The sequence below is a fragment of the Danio rerio genome, chromosome 18 (assembly GCF_049306965.1).
Source record: "Danio rerio strain Tuebingen ecotype United States chromosome 18, GRCz12tu, whole genome shotgun sequence".
Lineage (NCBI taxonomy): Eukaryota > Metazoa > Chordata > Actinopteri > Cypriniformes > Danionidae > Danio > Danio rerio.
The window spans coordinates 13,872,501-13,900,168 of record NC_133193.1 but is presented as its reverse complement, the minus strand read 5'-3'; the positions used below and the strand labels follow the sequence as shown (position 1 = coordinate 13,900,168).

Here is a 27,668-nt window from a genome sequence, read left to right as displayed (position 1 = left end):
TGCTCGCATCAAATTCAAAACTCTGATGTTTGCCTACAAAGTGACTTCTGGCCTAGCACCTTCTTATCTGCACTCACTTCTGCAGATCTATGTGCCCTCCAGAAACTTGCGTTCTGTGAATGAACGTCGCCTCGTGGTTCCATCCCAAAGAGGGAAAAAATCACTTTCGCGAACGCTCACGCTCAATCTGCCCAGTTGGTGGAATGAACTCCCTAACTGCATCAGAACAGCAGAGTCACTCGCTATTTTCAAGAAACGACTAAAAACTCAACTATTTAGTCTCCACTTCACTTCCTAATCTGCAATTGCCTCTTTGAATATCACACTAACTGTACAAAAAAAAAAAAAAAAAAAAAACTACTAACACTTCCCTTCTTAGACTTTACAGACCTGAAACTTGCCTTTAGTACTTATTCATTGTTGCTCTTAGTTGTGTAAATTGCTTCCTTGTCCTCATTTGTAAGTCGCTTTGGATAAAAGCGTCTGCTAAATGACTAAATGTAATGTAAAAATGTAACACCCATGCTAATGTGACGTTTGGGGGTTGGGGGAGAGTTAGATAATAACATCTGTGACAATTAGGGTACGTGTAGATAACACACAAAGTAATGGGTAATTTAATATTTAATTTTATTAATGCATTTTATTTATTTTTTTATTAATTTAAATAACTCATTTTTTTTGCAACAACACAAGCAACGTCCACTACGTAATGACCTGATCTAGAGCATCATCATGGTACAGGCATCGAGGACACACTTTAGTTTTTTAATAATCAAGTATGTCTACTCAGCATGTTTCTTTAATATTTACAAATAAATGATGGTATTTTTATGCTTTAGAAAAGTCAAAAACGTGCATACAGCAACCATTTTCCATAAGCCCCGATTAAATAAATGCATAAAACAAAACTGAATAGAAGCGCGGTATCACTATCGGAGCAAGCCAAAATGACTTGTGCATTATTTTGTACTCTTCTCCATCCAAATGTCAGTGGAATTGCATCAGCTACTCAACACTGTAGACTTTGTAAGCATATTCTGTAAAATTTTAAGAGTTGCATAAAATAGAAAAGAGTGCAGCATTGGGCTGTGAGTGTCCGCTCTACGGGAGTCTTTGTTATTGCACGTTTTGTCCGCCAGACTGATAGTTCCCGCAGGCCGTGGAGGTGTATCCATACACGACTGACACCTGGTTTGTTCTCTCCACAAATCTCTAAATTAGAGCTGTCACATGCCTGCCTGTATCACGTCATAGCTGCGAGATTGCCAACGCAGGGCCCTTGTTTAAGATGATGGGTGATTTGTCACCGTTTTAATGCCTTTTCTTTATAGTCGTCGTTCCCAGAGCGGCTCGGCGTGTCTGCTTTTGTCATTACTTGCTCAAGGACGCTTTGATGCCGTTATCAGTGCCATTAGAGCGATACCGGCTGCTTTATTCTGTCGTTTTTCTTCAATGTTTACCTGATAAAGCAATCTGTCTAGGTGTTTAGTGCCCTCGAGTGTGAGAGCAAAAGACTGACACACACAAACGAACAGTTGTGGGTGTGTCTGAAATGTGTCTTGCAAATCACAGCCAATCAGAGAAGTGTTTATAGGCGTGGCCAATCATGCATGATTTAAAAGGATTCTTCATTTAGCCCTGCCCCCAAATTGTTTCTGGCCTATTTAAACTTGCTGTTATTCTGTGTGTTTTTTCATTCATTCATTTTCCTTCAGCATAGTCCCTTATTTATCAGGGGTCACCACAGCGGAATGAACCGCCAACTAATTCAGCATATTTTTTATGCAGTGGATTTCCTTTTAGCTGCAACTCAGTACTGGGAAACACTCATACACCCTCACATTCACACACACACACTCATACACTACGGCCAATTTTGTTTACTCAATTCACTTATAGCATGTCTTTGGACTGTGGAGGAAACCGGAGCACCCGGAGGAAACCCACGCCAACATGAGGAGAACATGAAAACTGACCCAGCTGGGATTCGAATCAGTGACCTTCTTGCTGTGAGGCGACAGTGCTAAAAATTTATTATATTTCAATTTGGTGAAAAGTTTAAAGTGAAATGAGTCAATGTCAATCAATCCATGTTAATTATATTAGGAATTTTTATGCTCTTAAATGCACTGCTGGTTATAATCTGGGGTTCTATATAAGGTTTTTAATATTTTTATTTTTTTTTAAAGAGATGAACTTTCTGTCCATGTTGCTGACAAGGACTTCTGTCATTTATTACATGATGCTTTCATGGTATGGTTCAGTCTCCATATCCTAAAACTTAAGAGAAAGAAGTGACTGCAACTCAATATTCAGATCGTTGTGTGCAAATTGTAATTATTATTATTTTATTGTTATTATTATTTTTAATTATTAAATAAAAAAGGTTTTCACTGACTGGCAACTTTAAAATTGTTATGAGTTGTGAATCTTACAATGGTACATAAATTTGATTCACGGAAATTAAATACATTTTAATGCACTATATTTTATTTGAGCACTACACTGAAGAAACTGATTTCTGCCAAATTTTTGCAAACGATTGATTTGGGCTGGATTTAAGCAAACTAAATTTAGTAATGTTCAACTTAATTTGTTTGTTTAAATTCAACCCAAATAAATTCTCTCTATGTCATTGATGAGGTTTTCTGTCATTTTTTACACAATATTTTCCTGATAAAGTACAGTCTCCATATAATAAAACCTAAGAAGAGGAGGCAGAAAGAAGTGACTGCAACTCAATATTATAAAAGTTATATACTAATTATTATTATTATTATTATCATTTTTATTATTATTATTATTAAATAAAAAAGGTTTTCCCTGACTAGCTAACTATTTAAATTTAATAATATTCAACTTAATTTGCTTGTTTAAATTTAACACAAATAAAAAGTTTGCAACAGTTTTTCAGACATCATATTTTCAGTGTTCAAATTTGATATGAGTTGTAAAGGTTACAATGTTACATACATTTGATTAACGAAAGTTTTATGCCTTTTAATGCACTATTTTTGATTTTGGCATTACGCTGAAAAAAAAAAAGATTTATAAAACAATTTATACGGCATGAATTTAAACAAACAAATTCAATGAAGTAATTTTCAACTTCATTTGTTTGTTTAAATTGAACCCAAATAAATTGTTTACAACCACTTATCTTAAAAAAAATTTGTAAATCCAAGGAAGCATCTTTGAATAATTTTTTTCAGTGTAATTTTTTTATTTTACCATTGTACAGGGTAGGTGGGATTTGGGGTAAATGTAGAAACGTTCTACGTTTTAAGTCTTAAATAACAAAATTCTAGTCCCAACACAAAAAAAAAAAAACCTCCTGCTGGTTCAAACTACCTGTTACAAATGAGCTGACACAACACAATTCTTGTGATTTCTTTGGCCAATTTATTTGTTTTAAGTTCAGTCTACTTAAATTTTGCAAACCATTAAGTTAACTTAATTGCTTTGTGTTGGGACAACATGAAGGAATTGTGTTGGTCCAACTGCCTGCTTAGGTAATTTGTAGTTCCCAGCATGCTTTTTGCGTGGGATTGAATTAAGAGGAAAATGCTGACAATAAAATTAATCTTAGGTGTTTAAAGTTTATAGAAACACTTGTTCAAGTTTAATCTTCATTTTAGATTGAAGATTTAGAAAACATTCATTTGATGCTTTGAGTTTAGCGATTACCACCTTGCAGAAGCACCCGTGCCTGATTAGCAAAAATACAGTTTGTTGCTTTGCTCAGTGAGCAACAACTGTCCTAAAATTAGATCTGAGGTCAGTCTCAATCAACTGTATGTAACTCATGAAATATGCTTAGAAATGGCTCTTTTAGTTCATTTAGGATAACTTAAAAAACGAGATGAAGTAAATACTATTAGAGCATCTTCTGATGATGTCATTTGTATCTACATGTACCTCTATTTGTGTGTTGTGTTTTAAGAGAAGAGTAAAGAGTAAATAAATTAAAACAAAAAGAATTGCTCAGTCCAAACAAGAGTCATTTCTTCTTTCTTTTCTGTCAGAGAGAATATTCTTCTGAGACAAAAAAGGGCAGACAGCAGTATGGAATGAGAGAGAGACAGGCTGTGTGTTTGCGTTTATTGTGCTGCTCAGGACTGAGCACTTAATCTGCCTGCAGATACGTTACAGCACAAACGGCCAAACGCAATTAGCCATGCTGCATTCTTCTGCCTTCACACAAACACAATATCTCGCCTTATCTCGCTCCCCCTCGCACACACGGGGGTGATAAGAGGGATTGTAATTAATAATAAAAATGGAATGGAAGATCTTGCTGTCATACGCTGCGAAAATATAGAAAAAAAAGGACCAGAAAGCAAGGTTTCAAAGCACCCACGCTCCAAACACTAGCACTGATTCGTCTGAACCATACAAATGCATTCATTTGGCTTTTAAGTTAAATACATTAATAAATGTGGACAGTTTCTAATTGGGGACAGTTAGTCAATGTGTGCTACTCAAAAGTGTGTGTGTGTGTGCTTATGTACAGCGATGGAAACCAAATTTAAAAAATCTCAGTTGCTTTGAAATTACACTATTGTTAAAATATCCATACTGTTAAAATATCCATAAATTGGCACTTTTCTGTCTTTTGTGATTCATGTTTTTATTTTTTATTTATACCTGTTTTCTGACCATGATCTTTCTTCTAACAACTGTTAACCTTGTTTCCCTTATAGTTTCTCTCTATATTATTTCTTTTAATTATATTATTTCAAATTACTTAAATGTCAAAATGTTGTTAAACTGTAGTTTGTCTCAAAAACATCAGATCTTAATAACCTGAGTAACTTGATAAAACTATGTTGTTGTTGTATCTCATCTTATTCATCTTCTTATTATTTAAAGATGGAGACTTTTATTGTAGCAGCTAGCCGGCAGCTAGCTCTCTGCAACTCTCACATGGTCGCCCACTGAAGCTAAGCAGGGTTGCGCCCGGTCAGTACCTGGATGGGAGACCACATGGGAAAGCTAGGTTGCTGCCGGAAGTGGTGTTCGTGAGGCCAGCAGGGGGCGCCCAACCTGCGGTCTGTGTGGGTCCTAATGCCCCAGTATAGTGACGGGGATGCTATACTGCTCAGTGAGCGCCGTCTTTCGGATGAGACGTTAAATCGAGGTCCCGACTCTCTGTGGTCGTTAAAAATCCCAGGATGTCCTTCGAAAAGAGTAGGGGTTTAACCCCGGCATCCTGGCCAAATCTGCCCACTGGCCTTTGTCCATCATGGCCTCCTAACCCTCCCCATATTCCAATTGGCTTCATCTCTGTCTCCTTTCCACCAATCAGCTGGTGTGTGGTGTGCGGTCTGGCGCAAAAATGGCTGCCGTCGCTGCACAATGGTGGTGGATGAGGAGATCCCCCCATTGTGTGTAAAGCGCTTTGAGTGCCCAGAAAAGCGCTATATAAATGTAAAGAATTATTAATTATTATTATTATTAGCGGTGTTCGCCAAGTCAGGATTTTAATGACCTTAATTGAGTACTAGGGAGCAGCCTGGGGTGGGTTTGTTAACAGGATAAAAGGTTGGTTCTTTTCACTGTTGTATTCTGTATTTTACTGTGTAATCTATCTAAGAATCAATAACAATTGTTAATTACTAGATACACCACTTATAGTTTGGTATTCTGTTTCGCTTTGTCACAGTTCTCAAAGTCAACTGACGGTGAATTGGTTTGTTTTAAGTCATTAAGTTGAAGCAGTTGAAAAGAATGATTTGTTCATCACTCAGACATGTCAGAGATGCACATACAATACTATCTCTGTGACCTTGTGTCTTTCTCACATGCCGAACAGAACAGAGGGGAATCTCTTCATTACCGTTTGCTCTGACAGGTGATTAACTCACCCTACACAACCCAGCATCACCTCTCCATAACAATACCCCATTGTTTCGTTCCTCTGCTACGCAGAAATAAATGAGTCGTAATAAATGAAGCGTTTTCATTTGCTAACCTCAATTAAACAAGGGGGTGTAATCTGCCTTTGTACTCGTGTGGATGGAGCCCAAGTGTTTGATGTAGATTTTAAAGTCCCCATGAATAGCACTTCTGTTGACTGGAATTTCTAAATTATGATGGTGATAGGGTGGCACAGTGGTCCAGTGGGTAGCACTGTTGCCTCACAGCAAGAAAGTCGCTGATTTTAGTCGCAAACACTAGTTCTGTGTGAAGTTTGCATATTCTCCCCTTGTTGGCATGGGTTTCCCATGGGTGCTCCAGTTTCCCCCACAGTTCAAAGACATGCAGTATAGGTGAATTGGATTAATTAAAATTGGCCTTGGTGTATGTGTGTGTGAATGAGTGTGTGTATGGGTGTTTCCCAGTACTGGGTTGCGGTTGCAAGGGCATGGAATAGTTGCTGATTCATTCTGCTGCGGCGACCCCTGATAATCAGGGACTAAGCCGAAGCAAAATAAATGAATGAATGGTGGAAATTTGTAAAAACATATTTTCTCATAGCCACATCTATTTGATAAAATCTGTTATGTTTGGAATATGTGTTTCCTCATTTTTATATCCACATGAAACAGGAAGTTGTGGTAAACAATTTTCTGTTCCTAGTCACAGGTGTACAAAAAATCTCATATATCAATGGGAAATTTTGGTCATACACTGTAAAAAATGATTTGACAGAAAGTCATGACAACCTAGCACTGGGCTGATAAACAATATTAAATCGAATCACGATAAAATATGTCAATAACATTGATAAGCTCTGGATATTTTACTCTATATTGATCAAAGAGCCGATCACACAGCAGAAATGTGCAACAATGGGAATCTAAAAGTGTGTTGATGTTAGAGATTGGCCACAGAAAATTTATCATCCAAAAATATGTTATGCCATTCAATGAACCCTCTAATTTCTGTGGCTTCAGTCATTGTTGAGGAACTCTTAAATCTGATATTAACAACTTATATCAAAATATATAACGTTATGGGTCAATATGGAAAATAATTCTAGAGACTGCATTTTTTCCTTATCGCCCAGCCCTATGATAACTAATGTATTTATGCTACTTTTACTTATTTTACTTACTTTTACTTTATTTCAATCAGGTTTCAACAACATTTTTGAAAGTTATACAAGGTTTAACAATAAAATGTTTAGTCAGTTTGATGAAAGTTGAGGTGCCTAGAAAAGTTTATTTGATTCAACTAAAGAAATTAAATTGGCAAAAAATATATATATATTGTACAGTCAATATAAAAAAAAAATACTTTTGCTGCTTGTTCAAACTACTTATTAAAACCAGTTGAAATGACACATTTTTTAAGACAACTTAATTGTTTTATGTTCAATTTATTTGCATTTCTAAAAATGATTAATTTGGTTTAATATTTTTTGTTGGGTTAGTCATGGTGGCGCTGTGGGTAGCACGATCGCCTCACAGCAAGAAAGTTGCTGGTTCGAGTCTCGGCTGGGTCAGTTGGCATTTCTGTTTGCATGTTCTCCTCGTGTTTGCGTGGGTTTCCTCCGGGTGCTCCAGTTGTCCCCACAGTCCAAAGACATGCGCTACAGGTGAATTAAATAAACTAAATTAGCCGTAGTGTATGTGTGTGAATGAAAGTGTATGGGTGGTTCCCAATGTTGGGTTGCGGCTGAAAGGGCATCCGGTGCGTAAAACATATGCTGGATATATTGGCGGTTCATTCCGCTGTGGCGACCCCAGATTAATAAAGGAACTAGCTGAAAATAAAATGAATGAATGAATGTTTGCTTTGGGACAATGTCACACAACCAGCGATCGCTTTTCAGAGATCGCTGGTTCTCACACAAACTCTCAAAACTATATTTCCGCATTTCCCAGGACTACATTTGCATACATGCACTGCTCCCAAACACGCACGCCTGTTCATTCATCTATCCTGATTGCAATCACCAGCTGAACCTTGTCACAGACTGATATCACTCCATTCATAAGCCACTCATTCACGCTTCCAGGTTGCCGAGTCTTGTTTGCATTTTTGTGACATTACAACGCGTTTCCCTGTCTTGTTTTCTCCGTGTTAGACCTTAGCCTTGTCACCCTTGTTCTCTAGTTTAGCCGCCTGCCTTTCGAACTTTTGCCTGTTTATCGTTTATGATTCTGGACTGTCTATAGATACCCGTTTGCACCTGATGACCACTGCTTGCCTGACATTGAATAAACCTGCATATTGGATCTTACCTTCTGTTGTGAGTGTCACTCCCCCCAGTCGTTACAGACAACATGAAGGAATTGTGTGGAACCCAGCATTTTTAACTTTCTTTTTATTTTTTGATGGAACTGTGCTGTGTTTGCAATTGTTTTTTTTTGTTTTTGTTTTTTAGGAGAGCAGAGCTTTTTGTTGATATTTTGAGCAAAAATCACAAGTTTAAACAACAAAGATTTTTCTTATTTGATCATATTAGCCAGGTGTGCCAATATTAGTTACATGTACTGCAGTTATACCTGAGAGTGGTGTATTTATAGTTGCTGGAACCTTCTAGTGGTTGTCAGTGTGTAGCTAGAGGAAAATGTATTAGCAAATACCACAAATAAAATAAAACCCTTAACAAATGATTGTGAGAACCCCGTTCACTGCCTTGTACTGATGGTGAGATAAAGCAATTTATTCCAGCTGAATGTAGGCACAGTGAAGTCTGTGTTGTAATGGACAGTGAGCACAGTTCCAGGGTCAGTTACTCTGAAGCTGCAGATGCATTATCCTGATTACACACAGCTGCCAGAGAGAGAGAGAGAGAGAGAGAGAGAGGGAGAGGGAGAATTAATGTGTACACACACAATGCATTTGCACATCTGTCTCTACGGGGATGAAGCCAGGACACATCAGGCCATCTCACATGTACATGCACACACACACACACACACACGCACACACACACACACACACACACACACACACACACACACACACACACACACACACACACACACACACACACACTATGAAGCATACACACAGAGTAAAGTTTATACAGAGGAGAGGATATCTGCCTGACACATGACATGGTTTGAGTTCAGAGAATGTTTAAATGTAGAAACTGTCTGTTCACTCAGCTCTGCATCAACTGATAATGAACTGGAGATTTTAGAATGATCACATGATAGCGTTTGCATCTGGCCTGGAATTATTAGCATTATCTCAATAATAATGTGTATTTTCAAAAATGTAATGTATTAATGTGCGATGCGGTGCCGTTGTGGGTAGCCGTGTCACAGCAAGAAGGTTGCTAGTTCGAGTCTCAGCTGGGTCAGTTGGCATGTTCTCCCTGTTTTTGCTTGGGTTTCCTCAAGTTGCTCTGGTTTCCCCCACAATTCAAAGTACAGGTGAATTGGGTTGGCTAAACTGTCCATAGTGTATGAGGGTGTATGGGTGTTTCCCAGTGATGGGTTGCAGCTGGAAGGGCATCCACTGCATAACACATATGCTGGATACGTTAGCCATTCATTCCTCATTCGGTCATTCATTAAAAGAAAATTAATGAATGTATTAGTGATGGATTTTTTATCATTGTTTTAGCTAATGTTGCTAACTTAAATGGTAATAAATGTAGCTTAGCATTAGCAAATTAATTTTAAAACTGTAGTACCTTAAAAATGAATTCTGACCACACACATTTGAACAGTATTTTTTTTGCATGTTAGCTTTAGCATATAGTTAGCATATAGTTATTGTTTATTGTTTTTGGAAAAAAATATCGATACTAAACGTTTTTGTGAATTTGCTGGTTAACTATTGCATATTGCTATTGCTAAATTATTTATTATTGTTTTTTAAGGAATAGTATTAATACTAAATTTGTGTGGTAGTGGATTTGTATGTTAGCTTTAGCATATAGCCAAATTACTTTCAAATTTTGATTCAGTAGTGAATACTGAAAATTTTCTGAATACTTTGAACAGTAGTGTATTTGCATGTTAGCAATAGCATTTAGATAAAATATTAATTATTGGTAAAAAAATAGGCTAGATACTAAACTTTTGTGTGGCAGTGTATTTACATGTTAGCTTTAGCATATAGTCAAATTACTTTAAAAATGATTAAAAGAAATATCCAAAGTTTAAACAGTAAACGTATTTGCATGTTAGCTTTGACATATAGCTAAACTATTAACTATTGTTGTTAGAAAAAAACAATGATACTATATGTGTGGTAAGTGAATTAGAATGTTAGCTTTAGCATGTAGCCAAATGGGGGGTCGGGGGCTGGAATAATCCGCAAAAAATACTATTTTCACCATAGTATACAAGCTGGACATTATGTTAATTTTGAATTGCAATCAGATGATTGTGTGGAGGTGTGAGAGCGGGACTGTAGAGGAGGAGGACAGATAAGGCTGTCACATTACTGATTTATCTTCTCAGAGATTCTCCCTCTCTTTGTTTCCAGAGGCAATGGCTCAAATCGGCTGCCGCCCACAGACACAAACACCTTTCAGACCACTCTGGTTTGGGTGATCGTGATAGACAGATAGATATCAGCCAGGACGATTAATTTGGTCCTTTTTGGCTGATCATCGCTCCATTTGAGAAGTAGAAGTAGCTCTGCCATGTTGCTTGTGAACAGATAATGAATGTTTTCAATATTTCTGAAGAGAAACTGTTAAATGGGGGTTGGTGCTGGGTATAATTAGCCAATATAATGTCACTTTTGCATTATGTTCAGATATATAATGTGATTAATATGGGTCGTCCATAATTAACTGTTGGTAATCGCAGAAAAACTGTACGTTTATGGTTGTAAGGTTTTATGAAGGCGTTTGTGTTCACAGTGGCTGGATTTATTTGACTGGATTATGTCGAAAAAATTATTATTACTACTTTAAATATCTGTAATTTATTCCTAGATGTAAAATATATATTTTTTGTTATAACGTGATCATTAAGAAATTACTTAAAATAATTAAAGAAAGAATTTATATATATATATATATATATATATATATATATATATATATATATATATATATATATATAATATTTTTTTTAAACAGTAAAAAAAAAAAATTTCAAGATTATTTTAGTGAATAAATTTGAATGGAGGATAGCCGACAGCTATCTCTCTGCACCTCTCACAAAGTCACCCACTGAAGCTAAGCAGGGCTGCGCCTGGTCAGTACCTGGATTGGAAACCACATGGGAAAGCTAGGTTGCTGCCGGAAACGGTGTTAGTGAGGCCAGCAGAGGGTGCTCAACTTGAGGTCTGTGTGGATCCTAACGCCCCAGTATAGTGAAGGGGACTCTATACTGCTCAGTGAGCGCTGTCTTTCAGATAAGACATTAAACTGAGGTCCTGACTCTCTGTGGTCATTAAAAGTCACAGGATGTATAGGGCTTTAATCCCTGCATCCTGGCTAAATTTACCCAATGGCCTCCTAACCATCCTCATATATGATAACTGGCTTCATCACTCTGTAGCCTCTCATTCCTCTCAATCAGCTAGTGTGCGGTCTGACACAACATGGCTGCTGTCGCATCATCCAGGTGGATGCTGCACACTGGTGGTGGATGACAAAAATTGAGTAAACAGAAAAGTCCTATATAATGTTAAGAATTAATATTATTATTATTGTTATTATTATTTTATTTAATAAAAATGACTGCCAAATCAATTGATGTATCAATCAATCAATCAATCAATTTATTCGTTCGTTGTTTTATTTATGTTTCAAGTTTTTACTTTTTATATAGAACTATTTACTTGGATTTCGGATCAGAACTACTAAAACTATTAGGGTTGGGCAATGTCCACCAATTTGGTTTCGTACGATGTCTAATGTGAAACATCGCGATGGACGATGGCATCGTCTTTGCAGGCAGCGGTTAATTGATTATTTATGAATAGTTTATTCATTCATTACAAATTTATTATTTGTAATCTATCGTTTCCTGACCCGCATGGTCTTTGTTTTACCATTAACCAAATCATAATAAATAAAGATAAGTTACACACAATTACTACCTGTCAATCCACTTTTCCGCAGGATTCTGGCATGAATAGGCAGAGTGCTCTGTGTCATTATAAAGGCGTCGACAAACTTGGTTGGTAAAAAAGGTGCACAACAAACAGCAACCAACCAACAGTATCTGAGGTTTTCACTAAAATTACTGAGTACAAGTGTGAAAGCGAAAGTTTGAAGCAGTGTACTGACGCTGTGACACGTTACCTGATAGATTCAACAGACAGAAAAGTCGTTAGATAGAGACCAGATTAATTAAATATCATGTTTAAAAAAAATAGTGAGACGCAATCCAGCGGTACATCCTTGATAAACTGTATGACATATATGCTGCTCTCTGAGGATTTGTGCTCAAAGCACCCGCAGACTGCCTGGAGCTCAGACGTGCGCATATGCTGCCAATTTGTGTGGGTGGCTAAATGATGTTTGTTCTCAGCGGTATAGTGTGGATGGAGATCTTTTCAGAAATGCTAGATGAAACGCCAGTGTGGACATGGATTGTTTTTGTTCTAAGATGCCATTTAAAACTAAGACGTATTAGTGTAAACGGCCTGAGCGTATATTTTTTGTGAGTAGGTTGCTGCTGCGACAGGGGCAGGGCGAAGGTTCGTGATGCCGGCTCAGCATCGTGATGTCTATCGGCCATCGTTGACCCAACCTTATAAACTATATTACTATCTTCTTACATAAATCCATTTCATTAAAAATATATATAAATAAAAGCATTTAAGGCAAGGCAAAGAAAATATATATTAAAAAACAATTGTATAAATAAAAGCATTTAATCACGGAAGACTGAACCATTGAACCACTGGACAACTTAACTGCAAAACAATATCAATATTAAAATCATATTGATGCTACAGCTGTATGATTCTGAAAGCCCTGTGAGCCGCTGTTTCTGCTGTATGTGTGTGTGTGTGTTATTCCAGAGACGCAAACAAACACAGACTCATTTATTGCGCTGGTTTCATGCAGGCTTTGTCTGAGAAAGTTGTGGGAAGAGACTCACTTGTAGCGCTCTTCACTCGGGGGCCCAACTGCAAATGTGAAAGCCTCCGTCAGGACACTCGTTCTGTGGCCCTTTTCCTCCAGCAGAAAGATCTGGACGTGACCCACATACTGACACAGGATGCTGGAAAGAGTGACAGGGACAGAGAAAGAAAATGAGACGCTGGCGGAAGAGAATAAAGAAGAAGAGAGAAAACCTACAGGCTCTTACATATGGAGAAATGAGACAGAGAGAGAGAGAAAGATAGGGGAACTGGGGTCACTCAGGTGGGACGGTACTCTTTCAATGCCCCGTTAGCGATTTCGGTTTTCAATTTCAAAATGCATTATTGGAATGATTGTTCTACTCATTGTATTTCTAAAGAGTCAGTAAAAGAAGCAAGAACTGTGACGGTTAATGTTTAATGTAACATTAAGATTATAAAAGTTATATAATGATTATTAAATAAAAATGTATTCATAAAATACAAATATAATTAATTGAAATTAAATTGGCATAATTGTTCTGCACTGTTGTTGTTTTTTTTAAGAATCAGTAAGTAAGGACAGTTAATATTTAATTTAATAATATAACAGCTTAAGGCATTTACAATTAATATTTAATGCATCCAATATATCCAATGTAATAACCTGTTAGATCAAAGATATACTGGAAGTTATTTAATATTTTATTAATAAATATAATTGCTGTTTAAATAATTTCTCATTTGTTAAATAAAATTAAACTATATACAGCATAGTGTTGTTTACAAAATAAAAGTTTGCATTTACATAATACATTTTAGTAGTGTATGTGTATATATGTGTTTGTGTGTGTGTGTGTGTGTGTGTGTGTGTGTGTGTGTGTGTGTGTGTGTGTGTGTGTGTGTGTGTGTGTGTGTGTGTGTGTGTGTGTGTGTGTGTGTGTGTGTGTGTGTGTGTGTGTGTGTGTGTGTGTGTGTGTGTGTGTGTGTGTGTGTGTGTGTGTGTGTGTATGTATGTGTATATATATATATATGTGTTTATTTTTTCCCCAATTTCTGTTTATCGAAGGGAAGATTGTTTCAACACATTTCTAAACATAATAGTTTTAAACGTATTTCTAATTACTGATTTATTTTATCTTTGCCATGAGGACAGTAAATAATATTTGACTAGATATTTTTCAAGACGCTTCTATACAGCCTAAAGTGACATTTATTGAGCCCGATTCAGCGCACTCAAACGATCCGGGAAACGGGCCTGGGAACGGTACGGATGGCATAGTGTGAGTAGGCCCTTAAAGCCTTAACTAGGTTAATTAGGTTAACTAGGCAGGTTAGGGTAATTAGGCAAGTTCTTGTATAAGGATGGCTTGTTCTGTATACTATCGAAAAAAAAATAGCTTAAAGGGGCTAATAATTTTGTCCCAAAAATGAATTTAAAAAAATTAAAAACTACTTTTATTCTAGCCGAAATAAAACAAATAAGACTTTTTTCCAGAAGACAAAATATTATCAGACATACTGTGAAAATTTCCTCGCTCTGATAAACATAATTTGGGAAATATTTAAAAAAGAAAAAATTTTAAAAAGGGGCTAATGATTCTGACTTCAACTGTATATAATGCACACAGTACATACAGTACTTATTGTATATTAAATACATACTTTAGTTGTGTACATAATTAGTTATGATTAATCAGCACTATATACACATACTAATATAATTTATTATTATTAAAAAGTTTCAAACTAAATTAAATAGCCGTCATTTTTTAAGAAGTAGAGCTTCATTCAAATAAAGCAAGGGCTTTCATTGTGATCGTCATAGTTAATATTTCATATACCAAATAATATATCAAAATCAGTCATAATCCTACATGTTACATAAGCCCATCAGAAGTGTTCTCTGCAAACAGAGCATCATAGTTTCAAATGAATTGTTTAATTCTCTGTGTCATGTCAGGAAGGTGTCTATAAAAGTGAAATTCGCATAGAGGAGGTCATCAGTTTGCTTTTTTCCCCTCTTATTCTCTACTCTCCGTCTTGGGAATGCTAATGACAAAGAAAGGGGAGTATAGAGAGTGAAAGCATCGTCAGCGATTTCCTCCGTAGCTTCAGAGAGCCGTCAAATCAAAGCTCACTCCCACAATACCAGCACAATGAAAGGGAGGATTATTTCCAAGGTAGTTTTAGTGGCTTCTGGTTAGGGCTGCTCACTATATATCGTTTCAGCATCAATATCGCAACATGCGCATCCACAGTATCTGGATCAGATCTGCTACATATGTTGAGCCAGGATTACTACGGATCACAGCCACAAGTTGAAAACGTGTTATTTGTGAGTCGCTGTAAAGTTTGACCAAAAAGTTACCAAAAATTTATCATCAGCCTTTGATTGAACCAAGCGGCAACCTCCCGCTCTCCCTTAGGAAGCCAATACGGAAGTAACCAAAACTGCAATTCATCCGAAATTCCGCTAGTCGTGGCCGCTCCTGGCTCCAAAACAGAGCAAATTTCAATTGAGCCCACTGTTAGAATGGCCAACTTTACAGCAGAAAAAAAGGTGTTTACAGCCTGGTACAAAAAAAGATTTTGGTTAATACAGCTAATATTACCCTTCATGACAACTGTGAGGGGGGTGAATTTTTTTATAACTCATCCGTTTCCTTTATATTAAGTTATATTAAGTTTGCATAATTAAGGGAGTGGCCACTTGAGTGACAGCTAGGTCTCGTTGGTCGCCGTCACGTCACCTCAGCTGAATCCTGCAGATTAGCCACTGATCTCGGCATATTTATCGTATTTCTGTGTTGTTTTATGTGGCTTTACACACTCAACTGCCTTTTGGACTTGTTTCCTACAATTATTAGATGGCATGGCATGCTGAGTGAACTTAATTGTGCTCACAAACCATTCATGTGGCCTCTGTTTCCCATGTGAGTAAAGTTATATACTTATATACCATCTCTATACATGTATTTGTTTTATTTAAGATCATTTATCGTTTATATTTATATTTAGAGCTGTAATGCACTCCAGAATCTGTCAGATTAATTAGCTGTAGGGTCTAGAACAGTCATCTGATGCGTTGTCATACAGTGTTATGCTGGATTTCATCAATAGTCTTACAGTAACTAACACAGACTATATCTGAAGTGTTTGGAAGTAATTTGCGTTTTCCTCCTGTTGAAAAACGTCATAAGAACAATGTTTAGTGGCTCAATGTATTACAGCAGTGCTTTTAAAAGTCTAAACACTTTATTGATATAGTGTACAACCAAGCACAAGTGGTCAGAATACAAACGAGTCACAAGTGATAAAGTTATGTTAAATTAAGTTAAATTAAGCGTTCTCCCAAAGTAAAGTGTGTCTGAACCAGGTCCAAGCTAAATGCTAGCAGGTGTCTGTAGCTCCGTTCACTCTCCGCCTCTTTGCCCTTGTTTGGTATCCCGCCGTGGGTGTGATGACGCGTGACCAAAATGGCGACGGTTGGCCGCGCCTACTTGTGGCTTCTTTTGCGCTCTTCAGAAACCTATGAATGACGTCACGGATACTACGTCCATATATTTTACAGTCTATGGATTGAACACGCATTTTAAGCCAGTATAAAACATACAAGCACAAGTAATTATAATGTTTGTCACTTTAGGGAAGATTCATTCTGTTTATGAATATACTGTTGAAAATTCATAGTCCTGTGATTTTTTTTATTTTTATGCGATGTTTAATAGAGTAATAAACAGTATAAGTGTAAACATAGAAAGATAAAATATGCAATTTCAGTTGTTTTCTAATAGCGTGCAGCCCTAGTTATATTAGAGATGACCCCTACACAGATGGAAATGTGAACAGCTCCCTCTCTCCTCCCTCACACTCTTGTTCTCACACTCCTGGACTGTTTGGTTTTGTCTCTTGTCATTTACTTTCCTCTTTTCTCGGGGTCTTTGTTTGTGGCTGTCTTTCTGTCACGCTGGCTTACATTTTCCCTCGTCCTTTTTGCCCTCTCTCTACATCTCTGTTTGCGTCAGTCGCAGGTGTGTGTGTGTGTGGTAGATGTCTACACGTCCCCCTCGGTGAGCCCACCAAACACAATGTTTATTAAAATAGCGCGGCAGGAACTTTGGGCCTCGGCTGCTTCAGTGACATGAATATTAAAAGTGATCTGGAGGGAGAGCAGCCAGTCGGAGAGCGCTCAGAGCATCAGGGCTTTTGTCAGATTGAGGAGAGGAAAAGAATGATGATGCTGACCACTGGAAAATCACCCAGGATTGAGGCCACTGGAGATGTAACGGAATGAAAATTTCATATCAGGATTATAGTGGCCAAATATATCATGGTTATTAATATTGTCTTGGTTTTGTTAAAATGACCAAAAAATGTATACATTTCACACACACTTAACAGCGTGTCCAAACTATGACGTGTGATAAATGGTATCTTCATCATTCATTCATTTTCCTTCGGCTTAGTCTCTGATTTATCAGAGGTCGCCACAGCGAAATGAACCGCCAACTATGCCAGCATTTGTTTTTAGCAGCGGATGGCCTTCCAGCTGCATCCCAGTACTGAGAAACACCCAAACACTCTCACATTCACACACACACTCATACACTAACGTATTAGTTCATCCAATTCACCTATAGCACATATCTTTGGACTGTGGGGGAAACCGGAGCAACACGAGGAGAACATGCAAACTGCACACCGAAATGCCAACTGGCCCAGCCGGGACTCAAATCAGCAACCTTCTTGCTAACCACCGTGCCGACAAAGGGTATCTTATTCATGTTATAACATGTTTTTGTCCTTACCATCTGCGCAAAAAAACTGATGCGCAAAGTTTCAACAAAAATTTTGTGAGCCAAATTTTTTGGCAATTATCTCCTCAGGTACAGATTGTGGGTAACACTTTATAATAACTGCATTAATTAAGCATTTATGCATGAGCTAATAGTTAATTCATCTTTTGTTAAGCATTAACTCTACGTTATTGGACGTTAGTAAGCAGTTTATAACAACAAATACAAATGCCGTATTCTTGACTTACAAGCGCATGTGTAATGTTCTTTATAATTGTGTTTTCATAATGATTAATGTTTCACTATTAAATTAAGTATTGCATTATTTGCAAAGCATTTGTATTTAAGAGTACTATGTAGTTTTTAAGATCATTTAGAATGAGTCAGAAAATTATTAATAAACTATTCAAATCAACATTTATATAACCTATTATTCAGGCTTATAGTAAATAGTTGTATGTTAATAAATGCTCTATGTGACCTAATCTGAAGTGAGAACTATTTATGCTTTATAAATCCCTTATAAATGACAAGGCTCAGTATCAAATGGAAATTAAATCTTTGTAATATTATCTAAAAATAAAATGATTGTGCAGTTTAAACAGTGCTTAACAACAGGAGTCTCAAATACAAAATTTGAATAAAACATCAGTATATTAATTCAACAATAGGATATTCATTTCCGTGTTTTTGTTACTCAGTGATGTTTAAACTGTATATTAGTTTTATTTTTAGATACAATAAGACTGCAAAAAATGTAAATATCATTTGATACAGTTTCATTGGTGTATATCAAAATTGTTTTGCTAAGAATCGATGTAGTTAATTTCCTTTTTTATTTTTGGAATACAACCGAGCATTTAATTGCCATTTATAAGGCATTATATTATATTTGACATTTATTATATGCAACATTTATTGCTATGCTACTGAAAGCAGCTGCAGATCATTTACCTCAGATCTTGAAAATGAAATGGCAAGCAAATGATTTAAAAATGAAAGTCAGAAATGTGACTCACTGCAAATCAAAAAACATCAGTCAATTTGTGTGTTTTACCTTGAAACTGGTATTTCTTACACTAGAGGGCACCTAATAAGGCACACCTGTTCAACTGCTCGTTAACGCAAAGGATTAGGGGAGTTCTGAAGTCAAAAGGTGTACCTAATAAAGTGGCCGGTGAGTGTACATTTTTATATACTGTACATTTCCGAATTTTAGCAAAAAACTTAACAAAAAAAACTTTTATTAAATAAAAACATAATGGCTCTGGGAGAGGTAGAGTTGTGTCCTGGATGATGATGAAAACGCAGGCTATCATCTGTGTTTCTGAGTGCTGGTCTGTATTGAAGGTCAGCTGTGATCGATGCTTTTTGACATGTTCACGCAGAATGATGTCAGAGCCTCAAATAGCCACAGAGTGAGCCTGTGCAGGCCTGTATGAGCGCTTCAGGACTTCACAAGTACTATGATGCTTTAGTTAGAAGCTGAACAAGTGTGATAACCTTTCCATGACTCCACATTCACAAAACCATTGGCTCCAAGACCTCCTGAAAACAACACATGCTGATTCTGTGCTAAGTGGCACTGTGTACAGGAAGTGACTCGCGATTTCTTAAAAAAGCAGGAAAAACTCTTCTATCTCACTCTTGGTGGATTAAGTATGGCTTACTGTATGTTACATTAAATTTTATAATAATTGATTACTTTTATAATAATTTTATAAAAGTCGGTAGTCCTTTGTGGCTTACATACAAACTCTACTATGAAGTTTTAATTTGTCTGATTAACTGCTTTCATTTCAGCAAGTAAATAGTGTCTCCAATATTCAAATGTAAAATTTATTTCTGTCTATTATCAGCCTAAATGTGTGTATTGCTATTTATTTATTTATTTATTTATTTATTTATTTATTTATTTTATTCATTCATTCATTCATTCATTCATTCATTCATTTATTTATTTATTTATTTATTTATTTATTTATTCATTGGTGTGTATTTATTTATTGGTTTGTGTGTATATATTTATTTATTTGTATTAATATTTCATTATTTTTCTTATTTATGTATTCATTGGTTTGTGTATACGTATTTATTTATTTATATTATTATTATTATTTTACTTATTTATTTATTAATTGGTTGGTGTGTATACATATATTTATTTATTTATTTGTATTATTATTTGATTATTTTTACTTATTTATTATTTTTTTGGCTTGTGTGTATTTATTTATTTATTGGTGTGTGTTTATTTGTTTATTTATTTGTTTGTGTTTATTTACTTATTGGTTTATTTATTTATTTATTTATTTGTGTTTATTTATTTATTGGTGTATTTATTTATTTATTGGTTTGTGTTTGTTTATTTATTCATTTATTGGCATGTTTATTTATTTATTTATTGGTTTGTGTTTATTTATTTATTAATTTATTGGCATGTTTATTTATTTATTTATTGGTTTGTCTTTATTTTTTTATATATTTTATTGGTTTGTGTTTGTTTATTTTATTTATTTATTTGTGTTTATTTTTTCATTTTTTATTGGTTTGTGTGTATACATATTTTTATTTATTTTTTATTAGTATTAATAATATTATTTAACTTATTGTATTTTTCATTCACCCTTTTATGATGGAGGGTGAAGGAAAAATACAATAAGTTAAATCTTTACAAAAATTAAATAGATAAAATAATTAAAAGAAATCATAAATAAAAAAAAAATAAGCCTCTCGCAGCATTAGTGCATTAGTCCTGCCATGCAAACATCAGCAGTGAGAACGGATGTTTGCACTTGAATATCACCAATGCTTACACTATATGTAATCTGCACAATGACACGCACGCAAACACACCTGCAGGGTCACATCCTGACACGTTTAAGGTATGCAAAATGCACCACAAAGGAACCCAAATGTGTCATATCTGCCTGTACGAGGTCTCGTGTTTGCATGGAGCAGGCTGTAAATTTCTTTTATTATTTTTTTGCATCTCAAGCAGCAGTTTTATGTGTGAGGGAATGAGGAGGATGGTTAGTGCAGTGTGTGTTTGTGTGTGAAAGTCCTGCATCAGCAGCTGTCGCTCTGCTTTGCATCTGGCATTGGGAGAGACTGCAGTGGGATGTGTATTTGCATGTGTGTGTGTGTGCGTGTCCTCCGTGTCACAGAGATGCATTCGGCTGCTGTGCTGTGGCTTGTTTGAATGACATCGAGGTTGAGGCTGTGTGGCGTGATGACATCATGACAGATGATGTCACATGCCACACACCTTGCCTGAGAGCCAATCAGAGATTTAACTGCCAGATTGAGTCTCTCTTGCCCTTGTGGCGATGGTTTGTATCTGTTGTGGTCAAGATGTTTGGAGGTTGAACCATTTATTGTTCCAAATAAAATAAAATATTAGAAGGTAATTGAATGGTAATATTGTGAAGCTGTTTTTATTAATATTGTGTGTGTTTGTGTGTGCATGTACCTTGTATATCCTTACACTGTGGAGACCAAATGTCCCCATAAGTATAGCAAAACCAGTTCATTTTTATCTTGTTGGATATTTTTTGCTCATAATAGTCATTCTGTCTTTGGGAAGCCCCACATAAAGATAGTGGTGTGTGTGTCACTATTAACCACCAGGGATGCTTGGATTAATCAGCTGGATTATCAGTATCAGCCGATAATTACATTTTATTACTGGATCAGTACTCGCCAATTTGGCCGATCACATGAACAGATTGCAAGTGTTTGTTTATGAGTATACAAGCAGAAGATGCATTTCAACTTCTTATGCATCAAATATGCACTCCAAACGTTTTCATCATTGACGCACGTTGAATTATTCTTCCATCATTTGCAATGTTTCCAAATTGCATTGATGGTCATTTTTCTTACCAATTTTTTTTATCTGTTTTTTCTATTATTTTCTGTGAAGCTGTTTCTGACCATCACATGTCCACACTAAATGGTTTTAAAATACGTGCTTAATGGATTAAATGCAACATCCTTCATTTATTATAGGTAAGGCGAAATCTCCACTTAAGTATCACACGTAAAATGGAAAATGTGCTTTATGCAGTGTTAAAGTTATAAGAAGCTTGAAGCATCAGAATCAGTACTCCGCTTCGGTCATGACAAGATATCGGCTCATTATCGGCTCCAAAAATCCGGAGCATCTCTATAGACCACTATAATATTTTCATAGTTTATCATGTCTTTTGTCGGTTTTATTGTGTGTTTTTCTAAATATATCTAAACTTATTATATTCAAGGTTGTATTTTAAAGCAAGATGTTAGTTAGCAATAACAACACAGTCTGGAACAGGTTGTTTTCTATCAATGTCCAGTGTTTGTTTTTACTAATAATATGATGTGCTTTACTGACACCCCTAAAACTGATGAGTCAGCCTATTCTCTCTCTCTTTTTCTCTTTCCTTTTCTCTCTCTCTCTCTCGCTCTCTCTCTCTTTCTGTGTGTGTGTGTGTCACATTTCTCCCATCTTTAAAGGTCCGTGAAGTGCTTTAAATTTTAAGAGGAACACTTTTGTACTTTTTAGGTACTAATATGTACCCTTGAGGTATTAATATGGACTTTTTAGGTACAAATTTGTACCTTTCGAAAAGATACCACCCCAGTGACAGATCGCGTACCTTTATTTCTGAGAGCGTAAGCTAACGTTACTGTTGCTCTAAACACCAAGTGGTAGGAATAGAAGCATGTTTTTAAAAAAAGATTGTAGATGCTTAGGGCAAAAATTCAGCTTACGTTACATGAAAACGATGTTTGAATGCTAACCTTATCTACAGTAAACGAGATTTACTTTGGCCACATTGTCTTTACATTCCAATGGAGGGACGACAGATGGCAAAACTACCTGATAAACAAGAAGTGATCACATGACATGAAAACAATTAGTTCCAAGTAAAAAATACTTCTGTGATTAATACTAATGCTTTTAAATTTGACAGAGGGAGTAAATTTAGTGCTTCAAGCCAAATTGAACAACACTGGTTCATATCAGAAGCTGTCATATTACACTTAATCCAATATAAAATGTACTTTGAATGAAAGACACAGTAGTTTCACTATTTTCAGTGTAGCTTATAAATATCCTTATGACTAACATACTGATACTAGCATCTAAAAAAGCTACTTTAATTTCACGGGACTTTTAAGGCCTGTTGAAATGTGTGTTGTTCTCTTTCCTTTCTGAGCATCAGTCTCTTTGTCTTTCCACACATTTCCTCCTCTGTTTTTCCTCCATCTGGCATTATTTCTCTTCATCTCCGTGTGCAGAAGTGTTGACCATGTGTGTGTCCTCAGATTGGAGAACTCTCTCTCTCTTTGCTAACCCGCTGTGTTTGTGCCAGTTGACGGTGTTCGATGTTTGTCTTTATTACTCTGCTCAGTCAACTTAAATGGGTACAATGAGGGCTTACGGCTTCAGTGTAACGCATGCCAGCTTCAGGCTCAATAGAACAGGTTGCACATTAACTGGTTTTGGGCCAAAATGTCTCCATGGTGGAGATAAACAATGAGACTGCTTCAGAAATGTATACACAAATGTTCTAGGGGAAAAGGGGGATTTTAAAGATTGTATATAAAAGAAATGTAAAAATAAATAATAATAAAGTTTCTAACATTTTTACTAATTGTAATTTTAACCTAAGTTATTACTTACTGTCTGTGTTTATTATTCTATAAAATATGTATTTATTCATTTGTTTTACTTGCCATTTAATTAATAAAGTATAATTGGATTTGTTTTATTTTACTTTATTTTATTGTATTTGTTATATTTAGTTTTATTTTTTATTTTATTGTTTTTCCCTTTCTTTTCCTTTCTATTTTGCTTTGTATCTAATTAAATTTAATGAAATTTTATTTATTTAATGTTTTTAGTTTTATTTTATTCAAGATAGAAAATTTTGTTGTAATTTTGTTATTTTATTTGACTATTATTTTTTGTAAATGTACTTTTATTTTTTTGTTTGTTTTAATTTAGTTTCTTCTTTCCTTTTTAATTAATTAATTTCATTTGAATTTATATTCTATTTAATTTATTTAATTATATTTAATTTTATTATACTTGTTTTATTTGCTTATTTATATTAATAATTGGTTTTATTTGATATTTTTTGTTTTAGTTATTTATGTTTTGTTTTACTTTTATTTATTTATTTTTATTTTACTAAAATGTATTTTTTGTGTTTTCCTTTAATTTAATTTTTCTTTCTTTTTTTATTCATTTCATTATATTTTATTTATTTTATTTTTTATATTTTATTTTATTTTACTATTTGATTGTACTATTATTATAATTTTTTTATTTGACTTATATTTTTTATTTGACTTTTTGATTTTTGATTTTATTGTTTTTTTCTTTCTTTTCCTTTTTATTTTATTTTTTGTTTAATTTAATTTAATTTCATTATATTTTATTTATTAAATTTTTAATATTAAATTTTATTATAATTATTTTATTTGGGTAATTATTTATTTTTTATATTAGGTTTTATTTTATATTTTTTGTACTATTTTACAATTTTTTATTTTGTTTAAATGTACTATTATTTTTATTGTATTGTTTTCTTTAAATTTAATTAAACTTCTCTTCTTTTTTATTAATTTCATTATATTTTATTAAATTTTTTATACTTTATTACATTGTATTTTTATCTTTTTACTTAATTGAACTATTATTATCATTTTTATTTTACTAATTTTCTCAAATAATTTTTTAGATTTTATTTTATTTTACTTTATTCATTAATGCACCAAACTGATTCACTTTATCTGCATAATTCTTGACTTGTTTTTTGCTGTTGAAGCTTATCCTCTTCCTGTATCTGTGTGTCTGCAGGGCTCCAGAGATCATCCTGGGTCTGCCGTTCTGCGAGGCCATAGACATGTGGTCTTTGGGTTGTGTGATCGCTGAACTGTTTTTGGGATGGCCTCTTTATCCCGGAGCATCAGAGTATGACCAGGTAACACACTCAGCTACTTCTTTAATGCGTTATAATAAAGGTGCAAGTTGAGCTTTAAACATGCACCGGCATCTACCATACCTCTATTTTAGGGAATTTTGTTGTACTTTATCCTTGCTGTTCCCATGCGGCTGTTACCAGGGAATGGATCGGTACACCTGAGACACCAGCTTCTGCCCAAACATTCCCTTGATCCCCTGTGCAACATAAAAATAGAAACAAAACAAGATAGATATGACTTGTTACTGTATATACAGTACACTGTGGTTCAGAGGTTTCACATCAGGAGGTTGTTTGTAAGAATTGTGTGCCCTTATTGAGCAGGAATGCATTCATTTAATGGTAAAAGGGTACTATACACTAAACTTATAAATATATATATATATTTATATATATATATATATATATATATATATATATATATATATATATATATATATATATATATATATATATATATATATATATTTATTTATTTATTTATTTATTTATTTATTTATTTATTTACAGTACTAACAGAGCTTTTTCCCCAGGACAATGTGTCTTACAGTGTTTTCTTTTTTAATGAGCAAAAATATCATACTTTTTAAGCATGCTTTAGAGAAGACAACCAATAAGATGACAATAATTTCTATAACAAATAAAATTTAAATAAATTGACAAAACTTTATTCTATTTAAGGATTAGATTGTACCACCAAAATATTACTTAGTTTTTATTTTTATTTTTATACTACCACTGTCCCCAAACCATTTGGTTTTTATTTGTTGTCAGCAAGAATATGTGCAACATATACAGTATAAAACACCATATCAGAATGATTCTTGAAGGATCATGTGACACTGGAGTAATAATGCTGCTGAAAATTCAGCTTTTAATCACACAAATAAATGTAATTGTAGAATATATTAAAACAGAAAACAGCTATATTAGATGTAAATATTATTATTTACATTGTTAATCGAATAAATGTGACACTTGTGAGAATAAAAGACTTTATAAAAAATTACCAATACCAAGCAAATTAGAAATTAAAATTGAAAAAATAAACAAATAAATAAATAATTAAAAAAAAAAAAAAGTCAAACTAGTTCAAATAGTATAAAATTGCTTTGCTAATGTAATGTAATGTATATTAACTTACTTTAAAAACTGTATTTATATAGTTAGATTTATAGAAATATATTTAACTATATAAAATATATAGTTTATATAAAAATATTTTATTATATTATATTATATTATATTATATTATATTATATTATATTATATTATATTATATTAGAACAATATTCCTGATATTCAGAATTACATCCATCATATTGTAATATTGTAATGCGTTTCAGTAGTCTCAACTTGTATACAACAGTTCAAACAAACATCATGTTTGATGTTCATTATGTTTGGAAGGTGTCATGCCCTATTAACCCCAGCCATAATCCATCCCGGGCTTTTTCCATTTAGCAGTTCAGTGGCCAGTAATGACACAAGTATGCGCTATTAAAAAAATAATGTCTTATAACTGGAAAAATGACTTGAAATTAGAGTTAAGAAACATCTTGTGTATAATGTTCTTTAAGTGAGATGAAGTCTTTATTTTGGAATGAATGTATGGTCCTGCAGAGAGAGACATCTTCCAGAAATGGCTGCGAAAACAACCCTCAATTACAGTTTGTGCTTAAGAGAGAGAAAACAAATCTGACTGTTGTCCATGTATGTGTGTGCACATGTGTGTGTCCGCATGACTTTCATCTCTCTCTGGCCCCGCTGTACTTCTGGACAGATGCCACAAACTGGCCAATTAGCCCAGATCCTGAGCTCTACAGCGAGGGCTTCTCTTAAAAAATGATTGTGGCTTCATAGAGCAGCCCAGGGCCAATCTTCTGCCTCTAAGCAAACCAAAACGTCTTTAACAAGCTTCTACGCTCGGAGAGAACTTTGCAGATTTGTGTCCAGTCATTTATGTGCTCTACTGAGTAATAGGAGGTTTTTTTTTTTGGCCTCTCGTTTGCCACATTTATGAGGTCTTGTGTTTTTGGGAAGCTATCAAATATTAAGCACTTTCGTATAAGGAATTTCTCACGCTTTCTTACAGGAGATTAGCGAAAACTCAACACTGAAATAAATGATTCATTGTATTTACCACATTAGTTTAAACAAAGGGGTTGCAAACTTGAAATTGATATCTTAAACACAACCCAGGCTCATTCTGAAAACGTAGTCCAGCGGACGTTTCTGGAGACTGCGAAATATGTCCCGGGAGGTACGTATTTGTGCAGTTTTTGTTTTCGCGAATTCGCAAGAGGCCGCTGTGCGCGCTTTTTTGTATCTTGAACGTCTCTAGTGAGTGCCGTTCGCGCCTGCGCTGTTCTCGCGTCAACCCACCAGAGGCCGCTGTCTGACTGACCGAATGATTGACCGCGCGACCGGCCAATCGGCTGACCCACCCTCCTTCTTCCCTGAACCCAACCAGTTTTACCGATTGGCCTGCCCGCTCACTTCCCTAAACCCGAGCAACAATTTAGAAAAGCCGTCTAGAAAAAGAAAAACCCTCATCTGTTTTTCAGATTTCACCGCGTTCTCACCCTGTTATGAACTCGTTCGCTTTATTTTTTGGATTCTATTTTTGTCTTACCTGGTTTCTGGAACCGCTTTTTCTTTGGACTCGAACCCGGATGCCTTTGTCAACTCCTCCTCTCTGCATCTGAAGTCCGCCGACGCACACGATGAGCTGACCAGACAAACTGACTGCAGCGGGAAAGCCCTCCACACGGAGGTAAGCGGTCAGCCAGCAAGCGCGAAAGGGAACGGCATCACACCGCCCTGTAGCATTCGCTTAAAAAAAATAAATGCAGCCATACATACCTCAGGGATGTATTTCACGGTCTCCAGAAACGTCCACTGGACTATGTTTTCAGAATGAGCCTGGGTTGCTTAAACAAAGCTT

At 35.1% G+C, this 27,668-nt stretch overlaps 1 protein-coding gene and 2 long non-coding RNA genes across 6 annotated transcripts in view; 1 reads left to right on the top strand and 2 right to left on the bottom strand.

Moving 5' to 3' along the window:
* The window catches only part of hipk2 (homeodomain interacting protein kinase 2), a 184,135-nt gene that overhangs the window by 108,944 nt on the left and 47,523 nt on the right, over positions 1–27,668 (top strand). For all 4 annotated transcript variants that reach the window (XM_005158993.6, XM_005158992.6, XM_005158991.6 and 1 more), the window contains 1 exon segment: positions 24,598–24,721. In XM_005158993.6, the coding sequence (XP_005159050.2) occupies positions 24,598–24,721 (124 nt within the window).
* On the bottom strand, positions 1,302–7,269 carry LOC141378729 (uncharacterized). Its single transcript, XR_012393986.1, has 2 exons — positions 6,406–7,269; positions 1,302–1,726 (listed from the first exon to the last, which is right to left on the bottom strand). It is a non-coding gene; the product is annotated as an uncharacterized lncRNA (long non-coding RNA).
* On the bottom strand, positions 8,288–24,918 carry LOC141378728 (uncharacterized). Its single transcript, XR_012393985.1, has 3 exons — positions 24,803–24,918; positions 12,984–13,106; positions 8,288–8,730 (listed from the first exon to the last, which is right to left on the bottom strand). It is a non-coding gene; the product is annotated as an uncharacterized lncRNA (long non-coding RNA).